At 44.0% G+C, this 25,402-nt stretch overlaps 1 protein-coding gene across 2 annotated transcripts in view; it reads left to right on the forward strand.

Moving 5' to 3' along the window:
* Positions 1 to 23,021, forward strand: part of VCL (vinculin) — a 108,876-nt gene extending 85,855 nt beyond the window's left edge. Inside the window, exons 14-22 of one of the 2 annotated variants that reach the window (XM_050960034.1) lie at positions 352 to 501; positions 1,225 to 1,333; positions 2,213 to 2,515; positions 3,348 to 3,475; positions 4,659 to 4,844; positions 10,302 to 10,499; positions 12,721 to 12,924; positions 13,801 to 13,905; positions 22,775 to 23,021. In XM_050960034.1, coding sequence (XP_050815991.1) covers positions 352 to 501; positions 1,225 to 1,333; positions 2,213 to 2,515; positions 3,348 to 3,475; positions 4,659 to 4,844; positions 10,302 to 10,499; positions 12,721 to 12,924; positions 13,801 to 13,905; positions 22,775 to 22,921 — 1,530 coding nt within the window. In that variant the 3' untranslated portion in view covers positions 22,922 to 23,021. The remainder of the gene's footprint in view (positions 1 to 351; positions 502 to 1,224; positions 1,334 to 2,212; positions 2,516 to 3,347; positions 3,476 to 4,658; positions 4,845 to 10,301; positions 10,500 to 12,720; positions 12,925 to 13,800; positions 13,906 to 22,774) is intronic. The other variant, XM_050960035.1, reaches the window with a different exon arrangement.
* The last annotated feature ends 2,381 nt before the right edge of the window (positions 23,022 to 25,402 follow it).

Genomic DNA, 25,402 nt, shown 5'->3' on the forward strand with positions numbered 1-25,402 from the left:
TTCTAGTACAGAATAATGTAAGAAATACCATGCATCAGTGGAAGTGTGATAACACCCCTTGCCAACAGATTGTACAGGATGGATTAGCAGTTTAAAATGCTGTTAATTCGATTAGAAAAACTTGGCAATAACATAAGAATTACAAAGTAAAACATTGTTGTCTGAAGATGCTAATTGGTAAAAGCACCTGACTAGTAAATAGGAAATCTTGGGTTCAAATCCCCCCAGTGTCTGAAGTAAATCTATTAGTTGGTCAGACATCATGGTGCAGGGTATGATATGACGCTCTGAATAGAAAAGAAAGCATCTCTTTGAGAGGGCAAACTGCTATTAATGCACTTTCTCTCACAGGTGTTTGATGAAAGGGCAGCAAACTTTGAAAACCATGCTGCGAGACTTGGAGCAACAGCAGAAAAAGCAGCTGCTGTTGGAACTGCTAATAAAACCACTGTGGAAGGCATTCAGGCAGCTGTTAAATCAGCAAGAGAACTCACGCCGCAGGTCTCTTTACTCATCTCAGAAATATGATAAATTAGTTGGCATTGTTAATCTCCAAAGGAATTTTCTGTATGATCCCATTCACCAAAACAAGTTGTTGGTGATATTACCATTAGCATTTGTGTTAAGATGTAACTAACGTGAAGAAATCTGTATGTATTTGTGTTGTGACGTCCATTTTAAAGTGGAACTATAAAAATGAGGATATTGTGTTTAGCCATTACATACAACAAGGCTGAATAGATGATGGAGACAGTTTCATGCTCTCCAACTTTTGGGCAGTAATTCCAATGAATTTTCCTCCTAACAAATTATTTTTAACAAAACATATATGAGTAGAAAACAATTTCTTTCATTTCTTTTAAAATGATTTTCTAACTTTATGTAAAAGCATAATTTTGTACAGTCATATAGATCTGTGTTTGCTGTATACTGCTCATTTGCTTTAACTCCTTTGAGCAAAATTGTATCATGAAAGTGGATGTTTTTGTGTGACATGTGAATTGGAATTCGAGATACCTGGTGTCCAAGGGCAATTTTAAAACATTTTCACACTGTGGAATTCTTTGTGCAGCTGAAGGCTTTTCATAGTGGAACTAAAATTGACATATAAGTATTAAAAGTAAAACTGGACAACTAGTTGTATTAAAAGTAGTGTATTTTCATGAGAATGTAGAGTGTCCCTGTGTAACAATATTTTTGTATTAAATATTTGACATTTGGCAGGTAATATCAGCTGCTCGTATTCTCTTAAGAAACCCTGGAAATCAAGCTGCTTATGAACATTTTGAGACCATGAAAAACCAATGGATTGATAATGTGGAAAAAATGACAGGTAAAGAATTCTTGTTGAAATAATGGCTGCACAACTTTTTATGTCTGAAATAAATAGCAGGCCTACAGTTTGACCCAGGAAAACACCTATGTTCCATAGTACTAACAATACTGGTTTCTTGTTTCAATATAGGTGCTAAATGAAACCCATCCATTATTCTCTAGTTCAGTGGTTTTCAAACTTTATTGCACCACGGCCCCCTTCTGATAATAAAAATTACTACAGGACCCCAGGAGAGGGGATCAAATCCTGAGCCTGCGCATGCGTCGCCACCCTAGCGGGGAGCCATTGCCTCAGGCCAGGGGGGCCCAGAAAGTCTAAGCCAGCCCTGGCAACCCCATTAAAATGGGGTTGAGACCCACTTTGGGGTCCCGACACACAGTTTGAGAACTGCTGCTCTAGTTCAAACTTACATAGGTATTTCTAATGCACTTTCAACATGGTATTTCCACACTGGGATATCTTGTCAATCAAAACAAATTTCTTCTAGAAGTCACCCTTTCTGATGTGGTACATGTTGCTGCAGGCATGCTGTGGATGAGGGCAGGCATGAGTGGATTGTGGATTATATACTGTTCATGCAATAACATTTCTAGATATGGCATTTCTTGTCCTTTCTTTCAAGGTGACCTATGACAGTAGTTGGGAAAATTTGTTTTAAGTTGTTACAGATGATGAAGATGATGCTGTATCTTTGTGCTACTGTATGTAACTTTTCTCTGGCACACTTTTCTCTAACAATCTAAACTCTGTATCTAAGGAACCAAACATTCAGAAGAGTAAATACTTCCAAATGTGAACAACCTCCTGAGCCCTAAATACCCATTTCCCTTTTCATACATGGAAGTGGAATGTTAACATGTTCAATTTTTATCCTAGGGTTGGTAGATGAAGCAATTGATACCAAGTCTCTGTTGGATGCATCGGAAGAAGCTATTAAGAAAGACCTAGATAAATGTAAAGTTGCAATGGCTAATATCCAACCTCAGATGCTTGTAGCTGGTGCCACCAGCATTGCTCGGCGAGCAAACCGGATTCTGTTGGTGGCAAAGAAGGAGGTTGAAAATTCAGAGGATCTCAAATTCCGTGAAGCTGTTAAGGCAGCCTCTGACGACTTAAGCAAAACTATATCACCAATGGTAATGGATGCTAAAGCTGTGGCAGGAAACATTTCCGATCCTGGTAAGGATTAAGCAAAGAGCATTTTTCCCCTTTTTAATGCTTGAAGCTTTTGCAGATTTGAAATTACACCGCTACCTCAATGTAATGCCACCCAGCATAACACGAATTTGGATATAACATGGTAAAGCAGTGCTCCGGGGGGGCGGGGGGACTGCACATTCCGGTGGATCAAATCAAGTTCAATATAACATGGTTTCACCTATAACGTGGTAAGATTTTTTTGGCTCCCAAGGGCGGTGTTATATCGAGGTAGAGATGTATTAGTTTTTCTCCTTGTTCATATATCATGACCTCAAAAATCCTAGTATTGTGCAATCAAGATGCACATTACTTAATGCTTCTATTAAATTCAATGAGAAATCCTCCAGTGAGTTAAAGGGAACAGGATAGCCCTTAGTTTGTTACTACTTTTGTTACCACCTATGAAGAGACTTGTGTCTTGTTATCTTTGTCCCAGGTGAATATTTGAAATGTGCTGGCAAGAGGACCACCTGTATTTTTTCTGTAAAATGGCAAGATGTTTGTTTGTGCCTGAGTCTACTTTGGCTATTCATAGTAGATTCTTACTCCAGCCTTAGCACTGGTTTAAACCCACTGGCTATTCTACAATTAACATTCCAAAAATTAAAACTCACTGTACAACATGCTGTCTGTTGTTTAAATACCATTATATTTTGCAACTAAATTTTGAAGGTACCTAAATAATTTGAACCAGGTATTGTGCAAACTGCAAATACTCCTGAGAGTAGTGCTTCTCCCCCTGCCCCCCACCTTCCCCAAGCATGCAAGGTAACAAGGACATATTAAATTAAGCATTGGATCTTCTGATCAGGTTTGCAGAAGAGCTTCCTGGATTCTGGATATAGGATTCTGGGAGCTGTGGCAAAAGTCAGAGAAGCCTTCCAGCCTCAAGAACCTGATTTCCCTCCTCCTCCTCCCCCTGACATTGAGCAGCTTCATGTAAGTGCAGTTCATTTTCTCAGTAATAGTATATTTGAGTTGCACTGATTAAAATACTGATTGCATCCAGTGACAATAAAACTTTTTTCAGAGACACGTCGGTTCAGGTAGAGTCGTGCGGGGATGTACTGGACTTCACTTTTCACTTTTAAATAGCTTTGGTGGTCCTTTTTTAGAAGCTAGCATAATTGCTTAATTTAAGATTGAAGCACTTCATGAAAGAGCCTGATATAAAGACCACTGAAGTCAATGGAAGACTTTAGTTGACTTCAGTGGACTTTGGATGAGGTACAAACATCACAGAACCCTTCTGAAGCAGGGAGAGAGGCAACCTTTGAGACAGCTAGACTCCATCCATTGTTTGCTTTATAGATCCATGTTTCTTAAGTGACAGAACTTTCAAACACGAAATACAGAAATTAACTTCATCTTCTAAAGAGAGTGTCTTTCAGCGCAATGGTTGTAATTTTTGTCTTAGCAAATACAATGATTAGAAATATCATCACCTCACTCTTCTATGCTTTATCTCATGTAGTGAGGAGTGGGGAAGTCTCAAATTCTGCCCACTAGTTCATGTTGGTTATGATCTCCCATACTTTTGCCTGTGATATGGTTTAGTTTAAGCCTCATCTAGTGTAAAACAGCACTTAGAGAGGTAAGCCACAGAGCATATTCTAACTACAAGACAAGGGAATAGCACAGGCTTTTCTTGCTGCTTTCATGCCACTCTTCCCCTGCCCCTCTAAAATGAATCCTTTTGGATCCATTTATATCTCTGGTTACATGGATCCTGCAATGTGCTTTTGGGAGAAAAGGAACCTCTGTGAATTTATATGGAGTTGTCCTACCCTTTCTATTAAGCAGACGCCATAAGTCCAGGGCAATGATTTGAGTTTAAGGTAGAGGAGAAGTACTGATTTTGACCAAATGGAAAACATTTGTTTTATTCTTTAAATAAAAATGGTAGTTTGTATTTGGCCAGTCAGCGCCAGAAACTTAGCGGGTCAGCCTTCAGTGTGAAAAGGCGTAAACTACTATGAACGTACTTTTCTTGTGATGGAGAGTCCTTTTTAAATGTGAGACAGGATGAGCTGCTCATTGTCCTGCAGAGTCTAACAACCTGGTACCATGTTTTGTGTGAGTATATTTTCAAGTGTACAGAATATATTCCTTTCTTGCTTAGCTGACTGATGAACTTGCGCCTCCAAAACCACCCCTTCCAGAGGGTGAAGTTCCACCACCCAGACCACCTCCTCCCGAAGAGAAGGATGAAGAGTTCCCAGAGCAGAAAGCGGGAGAGGTGATTAATCAGCCCATGATGATGGCTGCTAGGCAGCTACACGATGAAGCCCGAAAATGGTCTAGCAAGGTAAGTGAAGTGTATAAAAAGGCTTGTTTCTATTGACTCTTAACAACTAATGTAAGAAAGATGTTTATCTCTGGAAATGAGAAATAATAGTCAAAGATCTAGAACTGAAAGAAATCAGAATCATTCTCCAGAACCAATCATGAGCTTGACTGTCCAAAGTCAGCTGTTGCCATTCCTTTCATTTCCTGGATAAAACGAAGCATTGTAGGTGGGATTCTGTGTATGCCATGATTAAACAGCTGGATATTTGTCACAGCATTATGCTGAAGATTTACAGGCATTCATTTTTCCAACCTTGTATACTTCTCAGACTAGGAGTCAATGCAATGATGTGTGTAAATCCCTAAAAAATGGCTCTGTGAGACATGACATGCTCCATATGCCTTCATGGGGTGTTAATTTTGAAAACTAATGATGCATATTTCAGTGGCAATATCGTTAAGTGCTAGTGAACTGGTTAACATGCCAAATTAATGTGCTTATCCCACAAACCCAGACTGCCTTCCACAGCTTCTCAGATGCTGGAACCACCTCCTAGTTTCCCCTTCTGCAGCTTCAAAACCTCCTGCTTTCTCCTGACCTCCTTTTATAGAAGAATGTATATATTTGTACTGCTAAGCAGTGATCTACACCTAAAACTTAGGTCAACCTAACTACATTGCTCAGGGCTGTGGAAAAATTTTGCACCCTGCGTGATGTAAGTAGATCGACCTAACTCCTGCTGTAAATACAGCTAGTTCGATGGAAGAATTCTACCATTGACCTACCTACTTCCTCTCAAGAGGACAGATTTACTACAGCAACTGGAATAAACACACTACAGCAACAGAAGGGAAGTGTCTACATTACAGTGGTGTAGCTGCAGCTGCACTTCAGTAGACTTACCCTAAGTTCTGGAGTGTGCTGAAAATGTAAATGTTGGGGGCAGAATAAAATAAATGGAATTTTATATTACATGAAACAAAGGGTACAATTTTATAATTAGTTTTTTTTTTTTTAATTAAATATGAAAATGCAGTTGGAAGATGCCACAGAATCTCCTCACTGCTATAATGTGGCTGCAGAACACAAGAGGATTGCCACAGAATTAAGCCAGGCTTGTTGTGAAGTAGACAGGCCCTTGATTATAGCATCCCTGAAATAGTGAAGCCACTCAGTTTGAATGTTTATACCATCCACTGGATAGCGATTCTTGAATCATTGCTGCTGGAGAAATTAGAAGCTTTTTACCTTCAAAACATAAAATAGCAGAACAGATTCTCTCAAGGTCATTCTTATGTGGAGAGCTACTATAATGCACCTTACATTCTGTGTAAACATGGGTTTGCCTTCCATGCTCACTTTGTGTTTGTGGTCATCAAAGCTAGTGAGTATGTCACAGAACCATTGATATTTTTTGCCTTTTTAAGGTAGGAAATTGATAACTATGTTACAACTACTGTAAGTAGTTCTGCTGGACATCACAGAAACCAACCCATCAGGCTAGATTGGGTGACTGTAGGTGGCTCATCCATTTAACTCTTCTCCTCCTGAGCCATCTGTTTCTAGAAGATGTATCATCTTTGTTTAAAATAATCCCTATCCTTTTGAGCTGTGTGTTCTAGGAAGGTACTATTTGTTAGGACACCTTATTATTAAAAGCCATTGTATGACTTTGGGGTCAAAGATCATTCAGTTTAAAGGGTCATAATTAGCACTGAATTGGGACATTAATGCTTGATGCATTAGAATTCCATGCATAGGAAAAGTGAAACTTGCAGCAGTTGTGAGCTGAGTTGTGTTAATTCTGGGGAGAGCCTTTCTACAATAGCTGTATAAATATACTGTGTAGAAATTACTTTAAAGTTTGTAAGGTGCAGTTATGGTCAAAGTGATAGTATAAAAATGAGACCACCTCACTCCTTTTTATTCAGTCACGCTTACACACACTGAGTCTATTCTGGCTTGCACATCACTGTAGGTTTTTGCTATGTTACAGTTATAGAAACAAATTCTGCCCTCATTTGCAGCTGTAAAAAGCCCATTCTGGCATTAGGTGTGGGCTTCCACAGGTGTAACTTGTAGGGCAGAATTTGGTCTGCAGCATTGCCATTGTTTGGGATGATATGAGAACAAATTCTAATGAGTTAGGAGCACTGAGTTGGAAAAGGCCTCTTTACTTGTAAAATGAGGAAAATTGATAAGGATCATTGATGTAATAAACAAGAAACCTCACAAATCCATTTTGGAGCCACTTTTCCGACTAGAACTGTGTTTTACATGAGAAGTTCAGTATATTTTCTGCTTGCTTTATTGTTACCTGTGTGTGTTTATATCCCAAAAGGATTACTCCTTTATCGTGTTAATCATCTTGAAAGGTAATTTTGAGGAACAATGGGTTATAATTTGCACTTTTTGAAAAGTGCTTAGTGGTTTGGATTTTAAAGCTGACAATACAATTAAATACAATATGTACTGAAATATTTGGTTACCATATGTAGTTTATATGTTAAGTAATATGCCTACTAAAATATTTACCTATGAGAGCAAAACACCAATACGGCTTAAAAAAATAACAATGTACAACTTCTCCTGTTTTTAGCATCAGTCTAAACTCTAAGATAAACTCTGGCTTATAAAACAAACATTTTCAGAACCTTTCAAGAAGAGTGATTCAAACCAACAAAACCAGGAAATTGAAGTCTAACTTTTCATCCTTTGTTCATGGTTTTAAAGTCACACCAGCTGCAAAGCAAGTTGGTCCCATGAGTACAACTTCAGGAAATTGCAGTGTCCCATGGTGTGTGTCCCCTGCTCCCACTCTTCCCCACAGATCATGGATACCATCTTGGATTTACTCTGGGTTTAGTTTTAAAATGTTTTCTTTTGAGCAGTAATGATCCTCAGAGAAGCTACACCTCTACTCCGATATAACGCTGTCCTCGGGAGCCAAAAAAAATCTCACTGCTTTATAGGTGAAACCACCTTATATCGAACTTGCTTTGATCTGCCGGAGTGCACAGCCCTGCCCTCCCTGAGCACTGCTTTACTGCGTTATATCCGAATTCATGTTATATCGGATCATGTTATATTGGAGTAGAGGTGTATTTAAAAGATGAGTCTTTAACTTTCCACTGCAGCCACAGGAGGTGGCTTTCTCTTATGGAGAAAATCTAGCATGGCAGACACTGAGCATGGTGTGTGGGACTTGACAGATCATGAGACACAAGATCCAGCTCATCCCAAGCCTGCCGGACTTCAGGCTGAGGCAGGCTGTCAGTTCACAAAGCCAATCTTTCACTTTTGTGTTTTCCTGGGGTTTTATTGTCACAAACAGACACGTCTATATCTTTTTTGGGGGGGATGAAGAGGGAATGCTTAATATTTTTTTAACAGGCTTCTTAATGCTCTGTCTTTATAAGACTCAAGAGTTACCAATTTAATCCTTTTACAAATGTCGTTTTTCACTGGGCAAACCCTGGAGTTCTCTCACTTCCATAATGTCTTATGGAGGGTCCATAAGCCCAGGTGGGTCAGTTTCCGCCTCTGCATTCTCTGTATCAGCATAGCTTTGGCATTAGGTTTTGAGAGTTAAATTAGGCTTCAGTATAAAGAATTATAAAGCCCATCAATCAAAAGGGGCTTATATTGTGTAATGTCTGGAAAATGCTCTGCATGATTACGTTTTTTTTTTTTTTAAATGAGTCACTTCTTGAGTTTAAATTATAGCTTTTCCCTTTCAATGTTTTTCTTGTGTAGATTTTGTCCATAAAAGGCCTTGCCTTAAAAACAAGGCCCATTAGAAAATACATACCTTCTTGATAAGGATTGTTTGGCTTGTTTCACTCCCTTCATCTGGTATGAAGAATGTGATTAGTAATTTTGTATAATGCAATGGTCCTAGAAGTGTTGGCTATGGTAACATGCCATGCAAAATATGCTGTGACGTTGTTTTCTTAGGTATCTCCTCCCCACACTCTGCACTATAGGCATTAAATCATCATTTTTTCACACACAAAAAGGTAATAACTGCAACATTATGGCAAAGCAATATAGTCCTCTTCATAATCCCTTTGTACTCTAAACATTCACAGTGCTTTGTTTTCCTAACTCCATTTTCAGTCTGTTAACAAACACTAATAACTTCATTTACGAAGAATGATTTCCTTTCCCTTTAATCTTTTTGTTCTCTGTGTACTCTGATAGCCCTTCATTTCCAATCCTGCTGCTACTCTGTTGTTAATTCTTTTCTTTACTTCTCTAAGGGCTTGACTACACTTGTGAGTTACAGCACAGTAAAGGAGCCCCGGGCGCCCTAGCTTACTCCCCGTCCACACTGGCAAGGCATGTAGAGTGCTCTGTCTCCGCGGCTACAGCGCTGCTAGTATTCCACCTTGGCGAGAGGAATAATGTTTGCTGCACCTTGGCTGCAACGCACGGGTGTCAGTGTGAACGAGGTGTTGGGTTATTGCACTCTGATGGGCCTCCGGAAATGTCCCATAATCCCTGTAAGTCAAGTGGCCACTCTTGTCATTGTTTTGAACTCCTTTGAAAGGGCATTTCCACATCCCTACAGCTCTGTTTCTGATAGCAGGCATGCAAGCCATTAGTGTGCAATGCTGTGTGTGAGAGAGAGAAGGGGGGGGTTAAGGAGGGGTCTGCTACTGTCTGGACTAACAAGACAGCATGCTGACATGCTCTAAGCCCCCCAAAACCCCACTCTCTCTCCCCCACATATACGCAACACACTCTCTGTTACACTCCACTCCACCCCCACCATTTGAAAAGCACATTGCAGTCACTTGCATGCTGGGATAGCTGCCCATAATGCACCATTCCCAATGCCACTGCAAGTGCTGCAAATGTGGCCACACCAGTACACAAGCAGCTGTCAGTGTGGACAGACTGCAGCGCTTTCCCTACTGTGCTCTCCGAAGGGGAGTTTAACTCCCAGTGCTCTACATCTGCAAGTGTAGCCATGCCCTAAGGGAACAGAAAGTAGTGTCTGGCAGCTGTATTACCTCATCCTATTCTTATCCCATCTAGACATCCTTATGTGAAACCACATCTACAGGCAAAGTTTGTTTTCACCAGTACTAGGTCCTTGTCTGCTATGCATGTACTTCTAGTCTCATTGGCTTATATAAAAAAAAAATACAATCATTATCTTGCCAGAAAATGTTGTTCTGAAATTCAGATTTCCTTGAAATGCATAAGATAAATCATGTGTACTCATCTGAATAATATTTCTTTCCACATCTTTCAAATAATCCTAACTTTTTCTCTCCTTAATTTCTTAGTAATACTGGTTCACAGGTGAAATGGTTGGCCCCCTTTCTGCTGATCCTTGGATTGCTCTCATTTTCCTTTCATAGATCAAGAGGTTGTTTGATTACTAAACCAGCTCAGCTCTTCTACCAAATCCTGCTTCTAATACTAACTATCCCTGTTTCTCCAATCTCCCTGCCACCTTCAAAGCCTAATGAAGCCACTGAGGCTGATGTAGATGTAGATGAGCAGGAGGATACAGACGATGTTGAATTCACTCTCCCCTCTGACACTGAAGATGATTACGAGCCTGAGCTGCTGTTAATGCCAACCAGTCAGCCTGTTAACCAGCCCATTCTGGCCGCTGCTCAGTCTCTGCATCGGGAAGCAACCAAGTGGTCTAGTAAGGTACTCTTCAGTTTCCCACTGGCAACTGATCTGTGTGCATCCAGCCATTTGGAACGCTGACACATTTGCATCACTCTTGATACTTGCTGGGCCCCATGAGTCTGAGTGAATAAAAGTTTGCCTGCACTTCATTTTAAGGATTGAGAGTGGCTTCACAAGTTCGGTAGGTCTGTCAGTGCCAGATTTCAGCTTGATTTTTTGGGTCACTTTTTAGAATAAAAAGGCTTATTTTCCCTTTGATTGCATCTGTCTTTCTGCGTATGGCAGTATTCAAAAATGTAAAAGGCAATTTTCTGATCACCTGTGAAGTGATGGTTGGTTTCTCAATGACTTCCAGATAATAATAGAACCTAAGTCATTCAAGAAGTCATTTAACATGTCTATTGTGCTTTGCCTCTGTTGACGGCTTCAACTAAAATCCATGTGACAAGGAATGGCTTTGTATGGCAGTGTTATCAAAGAGGACTTTCTGCTGACTTGCACTTGGCTGTACTGCAAATGCTGGCTTGGATGAAAGAATTCCTTTTAAAGAACCTCCACTGAATGCATTAGTTGCTATGATCAAAACTGTTTATATGGTACCAATGGAGAGCTAAGCTGCAGTTCAGACATTCACAAGTACTCTCTCGTGTCTGAACACAAAAAAGTTTTTGCAAGGCTGGTCACTTACTTCATTGTGGAACCGGCATGCTTCAAGATATGTAAGGTTGTTGCTCTCCAGTGAGAGAGAGAGAGAGAGAGAGTGTGTGTGTGTATGTGTGTCATATGTGGTCAGTCATTCATTTTTAATAGGGCTTTCAAAAAAAAAATTCCTGTCCTTTTCAGTTTCTAGTGCTGGATAATTAGAGGGTTTCACAAATGATGTTATTGAATATTCCTAATTACTTTATCCCTCTTTATGAATGAATTAAAAAGTTGCCTGTTCTGTCACCTCTTTCTTTAATGGATTAGAAATGGCATAGTGGATTAGTAAACTGTTGAAATTTATAACAACAAGTAACAAATCTTTTTATATGATCTCACTATGCAACCTGCAATGACATAGTCAGAATATCTTTATATTTAATACCACCAAACCCTGGAGGGAATATCCATGGACGTAGGAAACAAATTCACTGAACCAGGTTTTCAGTGTGTACTTTTTGCAACAGACTTTCTACACATTATTACCCAAGGATTAACACCTTTTTGCTCAAAAAAGAAGTGTACAAAAGGAGCTGTATTTTTGTTCTCCTTTGTCAGCTCATCATGCTAATACCTCACTTTATCCACAAATGTGAATATTTCACAAATCTAGAATTTATTATAAAAGTGAGACAGAATATACTAACAGTTCATCTCAGTGATTTGACTTCTCTTGCACGTGGTATTGACTTTGGAACTGAGGACAAAATACTTTTTGCCTCAGTCATGCATATATGTCACCAATTACAAATACTTCTCAAGAGTATTTTACTATAATTTCACTTGAAAAAGAAATTCCCCTTTGAAACATCTCTAGGAGAAGAGTCGGTTAAGCATTAAAAGGTAATCTATTGGAGCTGTTCTTCTTTGGTTAAAAATCATATATATATTTTGGTATTTTTATGAGAAAACTAGCAAAGATGGCCAACTGGAAGGAAAAAATATTTTAACAAATGGTTTCCTCTTTAGAATGTCCAGTTAAGTGGCAAATCTTATGTATAAATTCTTTTCCCATTGTCTTCTGTGGATACTATTAAGTGGTAGTGTAGTTGACATACTTTCATGCTTCATTTTCAGATGCCATTTAAAATTTTATGTTCAGCTGTTCACAGTAGATCATTTTAACTTCAGAGAATTGGTACTGTTTGGTTTATCTTACTTTTTTTTTAATTGGCACTTGTGTTTTCAATAATGCTGCTTTTATTGGGGAAATCTAGAATGTCTATAACACTTGAACACACTTGGTCTTAAAATCCAGACAGCAGCCTAGTCATTTCCACTTCAGGGACAAACTATCACTTTGGTCACCTTTTTTTTTCCTTTTCAGTTTTGAAATGTTGTCATTGAGCGTTGGAGGGGAAAGTATTTCCTAAACATTTGTACAAATCTTCAGTGCTCCTTATGAAGAATCTTTTTCAATAGACTTGAATTGTTCTTTCTTCCTTGACTTAATGAAAGGGTTTGCTAGTGAGCGTGGATTACAGTTCAGGTCTAACCTTTTGTGTCTAACATTCATTGTTATATTTGTTCCCTGCAGGGTAATGATATAATTGCTGCTGCAAAGCGAATGGCCCTGCTGATGGCAGAGATGTCCCGCCTAGTGAGAGGTGTTAGTGGAAACAAGCGTGCCCTTATTCAGTGTGCCAAGGATATTGCTAAAGCATCAGATGAAGTGACTCGATTGGCCAAGGAGGTGGCAAAGCAGTGCACTGACAAGCGCATTAGAACAAACCTCTTGCAGGTAATAACTTGGGCTAACTTTAAAACAATGCATATATCACTTTCCTTCCTGTGTCCTGCTCTTTCAGTATGGCTCACAGCTGGAGAGTCACCTGTGGATCCCCTTGGCTCCCTATCTCCGCTTTTGTGAGTCTTGAGGCCCAAGTATGGAAATGTTGATTTTCTTCAACTCCCACTTTGCAAGATCAGGTCCTTTTTATTCAGATGGGAGAAGATATATCAGTGTCCTGTAAGAGACACTTTGAAAAATCCATGAATGTCAAGAGACCAGTCTAGCAATGTCTGTATCACCTTGGCCATCCACACAGTCAACCTTATCAAGTCAGAGGGTATTGGCAATAGCATAAACCAATACAGCCCCAAATCTCATCCTCCATTCCTGATTAAACAGACTGTTTGGGGCAAAGGAAAAGTGAATTCTGCTTTAGCGAAGATCCACATTGCTAGAATGGTCACTCAAACTTATCAGGAAGGAATGGGAATGTAAATCTATAGCACTCCAGCGTGCTGGGCACTAACTGTCCACATGGTTCCTGCTGATGCTTGCTAAAAGTTCCTGAGTGCACTTTGACGTTGTTCTGTTTCAAACCCCAGTACATCAATGTGTTCTAGGGAACTTTTAGTGTGTAGCAGCAGGGTCCATATGGTGCGTTAGTGCACAGCATGCTGGAGCGCTGTAGATTTCCAACCCAGCTTGTAAACATGGCTTTAGTGACATCACCCTTGAAGTTTACATGTACATTGTATGCTTGTACCTTAGCCATAAGCAAAGAGAAACTGCTGTAGAGTTAAGCAAAATCTTAGTTTTACTTTAAAAATGAAATATCAATTGGTTCAAGTTTAAAAATTAAAATGATGCACCTTCCCGACTTCTTAGGTCTGTGAGCGAATCCCAACCATCAGCACACAACTCAAAATCCTCTCCACTGTTAAAGCTACTATGTTGGGTAGGACGAACATCAGTGATGAAGAGTCAGAACAGGTAAGAGCTGCGTAACTGATTGTAATATAAACTCCTTCTTGCTACCTGATGTGGGGTGGGGAGAGGGCGATCAGGTGTGTGTCCTTTATACAATCAGATGTGTCCCAGATACTGAGAGTTAGTAAATCTGACCCAGTGTCCAGTAAAAGTGTTAATTTTAATACACCTTGGTATATATTCTGCAGTTAACAACAGGACATTCCTCTGTCTCATGGAGAAGACTTAATTTGCTTCTAACCTGACTTTGTCTCTTGTTTTAAAACAATCCACAGTCTAAAATAAAAAGGTAGAGCTGTTTTTTGGCATAAGAAATTATTCATTAGTGCCCTCTGGTGGTTTACAATGAATACTAGTTTAAGAATACTGTAGCTAAAGTGGGCAACCATTTAAAACATTTTTAGTTTCAGCTCTCCCTGCTTCATTAACCAGCAATTTCATCATAGTTTTGTGAAACTTCGACTTCTGCAGCTACCTTCAATGGCTCTGGGTATACTTAGTTACATTTTTGATCTAGAATTCCTGTAGGTTCTCTAAAACCTTTGTTTGGTAGATGGATGTGTTAGGAATAGTGAGTTATTCAGCTTGTGTTCAGACATTAGCTTTCACTCAGCTTTTCAAAGGTAGGCTGTGAGGAACAGGAGCCAGTGTGCTGTTCTTCTATGAGTAGCCTCAAGATCTGCCTTGAAGCAGAAGGCAGTAAAGAGTAAATCACCAAGAAAATCTTCATCACCAACGGAAATGACGACTACAGAGACCTCTGGTCCCAAGGGGAGTTCTATTCAGGCTCCGAGTGATGCTGGTACCTCAGAGGTGAATAGGAGGCAGTTGTCTAAGACAGACACAGTACTGAATTCAGGTACCTGTACCCAGAGCGGCAGAGACACTGGTGAAAAAAGTTCTGAGCCTGTCCCTGAGCAGCACTGAGTACCGGACAAAGACCGTTCAGCTACCTGTGGTACCAGTGGAATCTGAGTTGACTTACTCCTATGCCAAATGTTTGGTACCCCAGCTTCATCGCCAAAAATCTGTCTTCCACAGATTCTTGCTCAACCCTATCTTTTATACCATCAGGACTAAAAGAATTTAGGTACCCTGAAGATCTGCTGTTATTTTGGGAGTCAGCGCCTCATCTTTTAATAAGCGGAGGGCGGTGGGGGGTTGTCAGCATCGAGACTCTCTCTAGGTCACCAACGCCTGGAGTACCATACTTTCCCTCATCATCTTTGCAAGCCGGACAGCTATGCCTCTGCCCCTCCACCCCTTTCCCCATGTTGGAGTATATGGAAGAGGATATTTCTGACTTAGATATCAGTGTAGGGTTCCCCAGTGTATTCCAGGACACATCGTTGTCCCTCCTCCACTGATGTAATACAGGAGAATAAACCTCAAGTGACACCCATCCATGGCCTCACTGAGTCCTGTGGGCGTTCTCTTAACAGTTTACAAAGAAATTTTCACACCACACGAGGGAGCAGGAAAGGGCCCATTCTCCTCAACCTCCTATTCGAAGCAAGGGAGGGATAAGGAGATGACTCTTCTAATATTTCTTCCTCGTCACCTGATGAAGCTGTGATGCCTCCACCTCCTCCTATGGCAGATGACTACAAGCAGTTCCAAGAACTGATTTAAGCGAATTGTGGGCATGCTGCAGATTCTCTTTGAGGTGTTTCAGGTGTCCCACCATAAACTCCTGGATATCTTGCAAACTTTGACATCTATGAGGCTTGCCATTCCGGGCACTGAAGCTCTTATGGAGCCTGCTAAGACTGTTTGACAAACACCAGCTACAGCACTACCTACCTGCAAGAGGGCAGAGGGAAAAATATTATGTCCCTGCCATGGAACCAGAGTTTCTATGTTGTCACCCAGCTCCAAACCATTTAGAAGATCTCCTAGACTATTTGTATCCATTGCAGACAGAAACAAGGGTTTGGCAGTTTCAAAACAGGTTACGAAAGAGGATCTCCGGTTGTATTAAGATTTGTTCAGCCCACATTGAGAGTGATATGTTCAACAAGAGCACAATCTATGTTTCTAGCCTTACTTAAGGATGTACAAATTGCAGAGATCTGTAGAATGGCAAGTTGGTCTTCTGTTCATATGTTTTCTAAACATTTATGCCATGGTGCCCAGAGCTAGATCAGATGCTGCTTGTAGGCAGGTCTGTTCTTTTTTCTGGTGGACTCCGGTCTGAACCTCCCATCTTCTTAGGACACCTTTGGAGACACCTGAAGTTGAGCACCCACAGAAGAGAGGTTACTTCTTGTGCAGTAACTGGAGTTCTTTGAGATGCGTGTCCCTGTGAATGCTCTGTTCTTCTTCGAGTGCTTGCTCATATCCATTCCAGTTAGGTGTGCGTGCGCCATGTGCACGTTCGTCGGAGACTTTTTCCCTAGCACCACTCGGTGGGCCGGCAGGGCACCCTCTGGAGTGGTGCCGCTATGGCGCCTGATATATACCCCTGCCGGCTCATCCGCTCCTCAGTTCCTTCTTACCGCCCATGTCAGTCGTTGGAACAGTGGAGCGCGGCTTAGCTGATCTCCACCTCCCTAGCTCTTCGCTTGTTTGTATAGTAATTGTGTACATAGTTCGTTCTCTATAGTTCTAGTTAACTTTTATAGTAGTAGTTTTATAGTAGTTGTGCATATAGTTAGAGGGGATCGGGGGCTAGCCCCTTCTCCTCCCCCGGTACCGGGGCCCATGCCCGGTTCACCGGGCTTCAAACCCTGCGCGGCCGGTCATCGGCCGCTGCCCACAGGAGACCCACATGACTCCTGTTTAAAGTGTTTGGGCGCATCCCACCTTGCAGACAAGTGCCGAATCTGCAAGGCTTTCAAGCCCCGGACGAAGAAAGAGCGGGACATTCGCTTCAAGCAACTTTTGATGGAGGCAGCTCTAACTCCTCCATCCTTGGCACCGACTCCGGCACCGGGGACGAGTGCTTGCTCCGCACCGGAACGCACGGTTCCAGTAAAGGCTCCTCGGCACCAGCCTTCACCGTCTCAACCCTCTGGCCGGCACCGATCCCTCTCCCCGAGGAGCAAGAGGCACAAGGCTCCTGCGGCACCTGTATGTACGCCACAGTCAGAGTGTACATCCAAGGCGGACCGCCTGGCACCGTCAACTACCGCGGCACCGCTTGCCTCCGCACCGTTGATTTTGGTCTCTCAGGAGCCGTCGAGTCCGGTGCCTGCCAGCTCCCCAGCGCACGCTGTGGTCGAGCTCGTCGTGCCCTCGACGCCAGAGACTTTCTCTGTGGCTCGGGAACTGATTGCTCTGACAGAGCCTGAGCTGCCCCAACCCCTGGCACCGCCGGTGCGGGTTGTTCAGTCACCAGGCAAGCCCGCCATGATGAGGCCATCTTCGCTAGGCACTGCGGAATGCCGCCGGTCCCGATCCAGGTCCCATGGACGCTCTCGGTCCCGCCATTGCTCCCGCTCCCGGCGCTGCTCGCAGTCCTGGTACCGCTCTCCATCCTGGTACCGGTCGTACTCGCTGCACCGCTCAAGATCCCGGTCTCCATCACAGTACTCTCGGCACCGGTCCAGATCCCGGCACCGCGGTACCTCTCGCAGCCGATCTCGGCATGGAGATGTGAGGTACCGGTTGACCTCCCGGCACCGTGCTGGTCACAGGTCCCGGTCCCACCCCGGCACCGCTACGACTCTCAGTACCGTTCGCCGGTACCATGCAGACAGGAGTCCAATGGACGCAGAGACCTAGTCCAATCGACTTCAGCTCCTCCGTGGCCTTCGCATCATCCATCCATCTCCTCCCATGAGGAGAGTGCCTCCTATGGGGATTTGGATACGCATGCCCATGGCCCGGACCACGGACCTCACCAGTGGTCCTTTTGGACGCCTTGGGCATATCATCAAGCCCAAGGTGAACCGACTGGCCCATCATGCTCTGGTCACTCAGAGCACCATGTGCCCAAGGCCACCGTCAGCCGACCTCCCCCCGCTGGCACGGAGGAAACCAGTGCACACGCTCCGGACCCGCATGATCTTCCAGAGACAGAGGTCCCCCCCAGACCAGGCGTCAGTGTAGGACCCACTCCTCCTGGGGCTGTCATCCTCCTCTTCCCCGGATGAGGCGGTAGTGGGCACGTCAGCATCGGGGCCACCTCTGATTGACCTCCGGTCACACCAGGACCTTCTGCGGTGTGTCGCTCAGAATATCAACCTGCTGGTAGAGGAGGTTCCAGAGGTGGAGGACCTGGTCATTAGCATCTTGTCCGCAGAGACACCCACCAGAGTGGCTCTCCTCTTCATCCGTTTGATCCAGGCTAGAGCAGACACTATCTGGCAATCCCCGGCTTCCATCCCACCTACAGCCAAGAGGGTTGAACGGAAATACATGGTGCCTTCCAAGGGGTATGAGTACCTCTACGTGCACTCTGCTCCCTGTTCATTGGTGGTACAGTCCGTCAACGAACAGGAGCGCCACGGCCAACAAGCCCCTGCACCTAAATCCAGGGAGGCCCGGTGCATGGATTTGTTGGGATGGAAAATCTATTCTGCGGGAGGCCTCCAACTCCGAGTAGCGAACCAACAAGCCCTCCTAGGTAGATACAATTACAATACCTGGGAGGCGATCAGGAAGTTTGCCGAGTTGGTTCCGCAGGATTCCCACCAGGAATTTGCAGCACTCCTGGAGGAGGGGAAGAGCGTCGTGAGGACCTCCTTACAAGCCTCGCTAGATGCCGCTGATTCAGCAGCTAGAACGGTCGCCTCTGGCATAGCCATGCACCATATATCGTGGTTGTAAGTGTCCGGCCTGCCACCTGAGTTGCAACACACCATATAAGACTTGCAGTTCGATGGACAAGGCTTGTTCTCCCAAAAGACGGACCCCAGACTGCAGAGTCTGAAGGACAACCGTGTAATTATGCACTCGTTGGGAATGCATACGCCGCAGACTCAAAGACGGTCCTTCCGTTCCCAACCTCAGCGCCCTTACCTCCCGCCTCGGCCAAGGCAAGACTTTGCCAGAAGATGAGGTTGTACCAATCGCAGATGTCAGTCTGGACCTCAAGGGGGTAACAATTCCGGTCCCACCAAACCAACACCGGGACCCAAATCAAACTTTTGAGGGTGCGCCCGAGAGCAGTGTACCAATTGCCTCCCCGGATCCCTTTCAGTTCTACAACCGCCTTACCCCGTTCCTTCCTGCGTGGTCCCAGTTGACGTCAAATCGTTGGGTCCTACGTACGGTGGAACTTGGATACCATCTTCAGTTTGTTTCACCCCCTCCCTCCCACCCCCCCTCCTCGTTCCTCTTCAGGGACCCCTCTCACGAGCAACTACTCATCCAGGAGGTCCGCAGGCTCCTCTCAATCGGAGCTATAGAGGAGGTACCGGAGGAGTTAAGGGGCAAGGGGTTTTATTCCCGATATTTTCTAATTCCCAAGGCGAAAGGGGGCCTCTGGCCTAATCTGGACCTGCGAGGACTGAACAAATTCATCAAAAGGTTCAAGTTCCGCATGGTATCCCTGGGAACCATTATTCCTTCCCTGGATCCCGGAGATTGGTACGCCGCTCTCGTCATGCAGGATGCATATTTCCACATTGCAATTTATCCTCCGCACAGGCGGTATCTGCGCTTTGTGGTAAATCATCGACACTACCAGTTTACTGTCCTCCCCTTTGGCCTCTCCTCGGCTCCTCGTGTCTTCACGAAGTGCATGGCGGTCGTCGCCTCTTCCCTACGCCGTCGTCGAATACACGTTTTCCCTTACCTTGGCGACTGGCTTATCCGAGGGGCCTCCAAGGCACAAGTCATCAGCCATGTGACCATTATCAAGGACCTGTTTATGCGTCTAGGCCCGATCCTCAATCTGGACAAGTCAACTCTGGTGCCTACACAGAGAATAGAATTTATCGGGGCAATGCTGGACTCCAACCTGGCGACGGCCAGTTTACCCCCCCCCCCCACCGGTTTCAGGCCATAGTCTCTCTTGTTCAAAGTCTTCAGAGTTTTCCAACAACCTCTGCTCGCACTTGCCTTGGTCTCCTCGGTCACATGGCTGCATGCACATTCGTCACAAAGCATGCCAGGCTGCGAATGTGTCCTCTCCAAATCTGGCTCGCCTCCGTCTGTCGGCCAGGCAGAGACGCCATAGACATCATTCTGACAGTTCCGCCGAGCGTTCTCGGCTAGCTTGACTGGTGGTGAACGTCGTCCCAGGTGTGTGCAGGCCTGTCGTTCCATCATCCCCAGCCCTCCACATCCCTAACAACACCCTCTCTGGGTTGGGGTGCTCACCTAGGGCGCCTGCGTACCAAAGACCTTTGGTCGTCCCAGGAGTTGACGTTACACATCAATGTCCGGGAGCTGAGAGCGGTCTGGCTGGCATGCCAAGCGTTCCAGCGCCATCTGCAGGGCTGTTGTGTTGCAGTATTCACGGACCACACAACGGCCATGTATTATATAAACAAACGGGGAGGGACATGGTCCTTCCCCTTGTGTCAGGAAGCGATCCAACTGTGGGACTTCTGCATAGCCCACTCCATAGACCTAATAGCCTCCTTCCTTCCAGGTGTCCGGAACACGCTCGCAGATCACCTGAGCAGGTCCCTCCTGGCGCACGAGTGGTCCATCAGTCTGGACATTCTCCATTCAGTTTTCCGGAGGTGGGGCTTTCCCCACATAGACCTCTTTGCCTCCCGGGAGAACAGGAAATGCCAGGTGTTCTGCTCCCTACAAGGTCGCTCCCCGGGCTTCCTGTCGGACGCGTTCCTCATCCCGTGGACGGGCCACCTCTGTTATGCCTTTCCACCGTTTCACCCTCTCGTCCACCGAGTTCTTCTCAAACTCCGCAGGGACAAAGCCCGCCTTATCTTGATCATTCCGGTTTGGCCGAGGCAGGATTGGTACACCATGCTGCTTGACCTGTCTCTCAGACCCGATTCTCCTGCCACTCTGCCGAGACCTGATCACGCAGGACTTCGGCAGGCTGAACCACCCGGACCTGCAGTCCCTTCATCTGACTGCATGGCTGCTGGCTGGTTGAGCCAATCGGAGTTGCGTTCTTCCGTCGCAGTGCAACAGGTGCTACTGGGAAGTAGAAAGCCCTCCACGCGTTCAACATACCTCGCTAAATGGAAGCGCTTCTGTCACTGGTGCGCCCAGCAGGACCTTTCTCTGCAGTCTGTATTAGTCCCCACTATCTTGGACTATTTATGGTCTCTCAAAGAGCAAGGTCTAGCGATCTCTTCTCTAAGAGTGCACCTTGCAGCTATTTCCACCTTCCATCCTGGGGAGGCTGGCAGTTCCGTTTTTTCCCATCCTATCGTTTCCAGATTCCTCAAGGGCTTGGAGCGACTCTATCCCCAGGTCAAACGCCCAACCCCTACCTGGGACCTGAACCCATAACCAGGCTCATGGGGCCCCCCTTTGAGCCTTTAGCCACATGCTCGCTGCTGTACCTGTCCTGGAAGACAGCATTCCTAGTCGCTGTCACCTCGGCTAGGCGAGTCTCAGAACTTCTATCTTTGACTGTGGATCCTCCGTATACGGTGTTCCATAAGGACAAGGTACAGCTGCGACCACACCTGGCGTTCCTCCCTAAGGTTGTCTCTGCCTTTCACGTTAATCAGGACATCTTCCTGCCAGTCTTTTTCCCAAAGCTGCACTCATCGCGACAGGAACAGCAGCTGCATACTGTGGATGTCCGCAGGGCTCTCGCTTTTTACATCGAGAGGACCAGACCCTACCGGCGTTCACCTCAGCTATTTGTAGCGGTAGCAGAACATATGAAGGGCATGGCAATCTCTTCCCAACGGATTGCATCTTGGGTGACATCCTGTATTCGGGCATGCTATGACTTGGCTCACGTCCCGACTGGCCATCTCACCGCCCACTCTACTTGGGCTCAAGCCTCATCTGCTGCGTTCTTGGCTCATGTTCCCATACAGGAAATCTGCTGCACGGCCACGTGGTCTTCCATCCACACCTTTGTATCGCACTATGCACTGGTCCAACAATCCAGAGACGATGCCATCTTACATTCCACAACGTCTTGCTCCGACCCCACCGCCTAGGTAAGGCTTGGGAATCACCTAACTGGAATGGATATGAGCAAGCACTTGAAGAAGAAAAGACTGTTGTTCTTCGAGATGTGTTGCTCATATCCATTCCACACCCGCCCTCCTTCCCCACTGTCGGAGTAGCCGGCAAGAAGGAACTGAGAAGCGGATGGGCCGGCAGGGGTATATATCAGGCGCCATAGCGGCGCCACTCCAGAGGGCGCCCTGCGGCCCACCAAGTGTTGCTAGGGTAAAAATCTCTGACGAACGTGCACGCGGTGCGCGCATACCTAACTGAAATGGATATGAGCAACACATCTCGAAGAACAACAGTTACAAAGGCGAGTAACCGTCTTTTACCCATCCTCCTTTCCCTCTGCTTCGGTGGAGAAGGAACTGAGGGTGGTACATCCACATAACCCTATGTAACCGTGGTGCAGGGCACAAGTATATGTGCAGTGCATGCACAGGCTGAATAGGCACCACAACCAAAAATCTCCTGTCAAAGTTGCAGGGCACAGGCACACTTGAAGTGGAGCACCCATAAGGGGACATGTCTGAGAGAACTCCAGTTACAGCATAAGGTGTGTAACCTCTACTTGTGAACGAGAGAATCACTTGCTTCTTTTTCCAAATTATGGAACAGGTCATTTTTTACAGTTGACTATCATGAAACGTACATTAGCAAGAATGATGTAACATCGTGTTCCTGTTGTAAGTCCCCAGGCAGGGTGGGATTTATGTTTCTGAGTTAAACAATTGCTCATCTATGTGAACACTGTTCTACCTCTATGCGTATTTAAGAACTTGAAAGAATAACACCTTTCCTTTGTCTGCAGGCTACTGAGATGTTGGTTCACAATGCCCAGAACCTTATGCAATCTGTAAAGGAGACTGTGAGAGAAGCAGAAGCAGCGTCTATTAAGATTAGAACAGATGCTGGATTTACTCTTCGCTGGGTTAGAAAGACTCCTTGGTATCAGTAAACAACTGCCAACTAACATTATCTTCTGTAATATAAAAAGCCTTTTTGAAGCAGAAGAGAATTTAACAGCAAAATGTGCTGTAAACATGATCTTAAAATTAGCTTATGCTAATGCCCCATTCTAAGGGCATTAATTATAAAAATATGCATTTAAACATCTTCGGAAAGCATCTCAAAATTGCTTCCAACACATTGACAATTTTTATTCTTTTCACTTTTGAAGATTCTCTTTTCATGAATTCTGTAATCCCAGAGATACACTTCTCATTTATGCACTGTATATTCCAGTAGTTTCCATATGGTGGTATGACACGTGGACTTTACTCAAGCTTGAATTGGCAGTCTGGAACACTTAACAGTGTTTCTTAGTTATTTGGTGGGGACAATCAATGACACTGAAAAGGCTAACTGTTTTAATGACATTTTCAGCTAGCTGTTCTCACACCACAAAAGTGTTACAAGGTATATGTAGTAAAGTTCATTTACATCAGAAGTGATCCCTTCTTTGGGGTGGGGAGGTATCATATTGCTACAATAGTCTCTTATGCTGCAGTTACTTTCCTGGCAGTGATATCCTAGGTCAGGAAAAACTGAGCTGTCTTTACTTCCCATTGCCACCTGTGGTCATGCCAGAATCTGCATTCTTGTGCTATACTGAAATGGTTGGCGGTGGATGTTCGTCACAAATAATGACAGCTTGACTGTTCAAGTTTCAGAGGCCTTAGAAAAGCACAGACTGCCCGCCTCCACACACACACCTCCCGATAAAAATTTGGTAGAATAGGGGGCTAAAAATTTGGAATCCATCGAGTTAGCTGCATTAGTCAGTCATGTTCAAAGCAACTTTTTGTATGAACAAAATGCTCAAATAGAACACAATCAAGATCAAACTCCTTTCCTTCGAAAACAAGGTACACCCACACTCCGCCTCTGCACACTTTCTTCAGAGTTGTTTTAAGGGAAAATTACACTCTGTTTAATGATGCTTGTGCCTCACTGCCCTTCAGTCTAATGATGGAGTATGTGGGAAAGTAGAGGCACTCAATTTATGGAGTCTGTTGGTGTTCCCAATTAAATCTGTTGTTCAGATATAATGAGCCATGAAAATGATCTAGACTGAAATTCTATATACACATTTAAGGCTTAATAGCAATTAACTGAATTAGATGTTAAATTATTATTTTCTAATCGTGTTAAGAAAACAGACTTGGGATGATTTTTGTACTTCCATACTTCTTACATGCCTTCATTTTTAAAATGCTTATGATAGCTGTTCGATATTTTTTGACATTTAAATGAAAAGTAATGAGATTGCTAATATTTTAGAAACGGCCTTTGTGTGTGCAAAAACATTTACTAAACTTGATTATGTTCGCCAGCATTGACATCATAATGGCTCCTTAGTTTCCGTTTGCTAAGATTGACACAATGATCATGCTCAAGCCACCTTTGTTAATGTGCTGTTGCTGACCGTTGATCAGACACACAGTAACAGCAAAGGCAAGCTGTGTAGTACAGTGTCAGACTACAAGTACTCTACCCTTCCTGTTTTTCCTCTCACCTGCGTGGTTATCTAAAAGGGAAATTACATATTTAAATTACATTATAATAATCTGCCTCAAACTGACTGTAGCAAGAGAAAGCATTATTCATCCTCAATTCACTCCTTGTCTCCTGGTAATGCCAAATACATGGTACTTAAGGTCTTTTCTCAGACTCCTCCAATAGCTACCCACACCGGAAAGGGTGAAGGAGTGGGACAGAGCCTTAACCAGAATGTTTTGCCTTTGGTTGGTTTATATCAGACCCTTAAATAGAAATGGCTACATTACATAGTGTTAATAGTAAACACTGAATAGGAAAGGACTCTTGATGGTCTTCTGAATAGTCTTCCTGTATTTGCTTTCAAAATAGTTCAAGCTTCTCTGTGGGTACATCTACAGAGCAACTAGATGTCCGTGACTGGCCCATGCCAACCAACTTGGGCTCGCAGGGCTGCAGGGCTCTTTTGTTGCTGTGTAGACTTCTGGGCTTGGGTTTTAGCGTGGGCTCAGGACCTTGCGAGGCGAGTTCCTGAGCCCAACTTGGCTGGCACTGGCCAACCGCAGGTGTCTAGTCGCTGTGTAGACATACTCTTAAGATTTTTAGCATCACTGTCTAGTTGCTTGACTGATATTAATGCAATATTACTAATGCCTTTAATACATGATTGTTTATGCCAAAGATCACTTTTTGTTTTATTAAGGAATGGTTGGGAAAGTAAGAATCATGTTTGCCTTTGATATTTCTTCAGAATGTTTGCTATATAAGTTCTTAACTGTTTTGTAGGAGCTGAAATACTGTACACCTTATGCAATTTGTGCTTTTTTGAACACTATTGGTCTTCAGACCTAAAATGAAGCAAAAATTAAAAAAGACCTTGAATGTTGGGTAGAAATGTTTTACCACTGATATTTTGTTTATAAATCAAAATTTGTTGTAT

The sequence above is a fragment of the Gopherus flavomarginatus genome, chromosome 6, assembly GCF_025201925.1.
Source record: "Gopherus flavomarginatus isolate rGopFla2 chromosome 6, rGopFla2.mat.asm, whole genome shotgun sequence".
In the NCBI taxonomy this organism is placed as follows: Eukaryota; Metazoa; Chordata; order Testudines; family Testudinidae; genus Gopherus; species Gopherus flavomarginatus.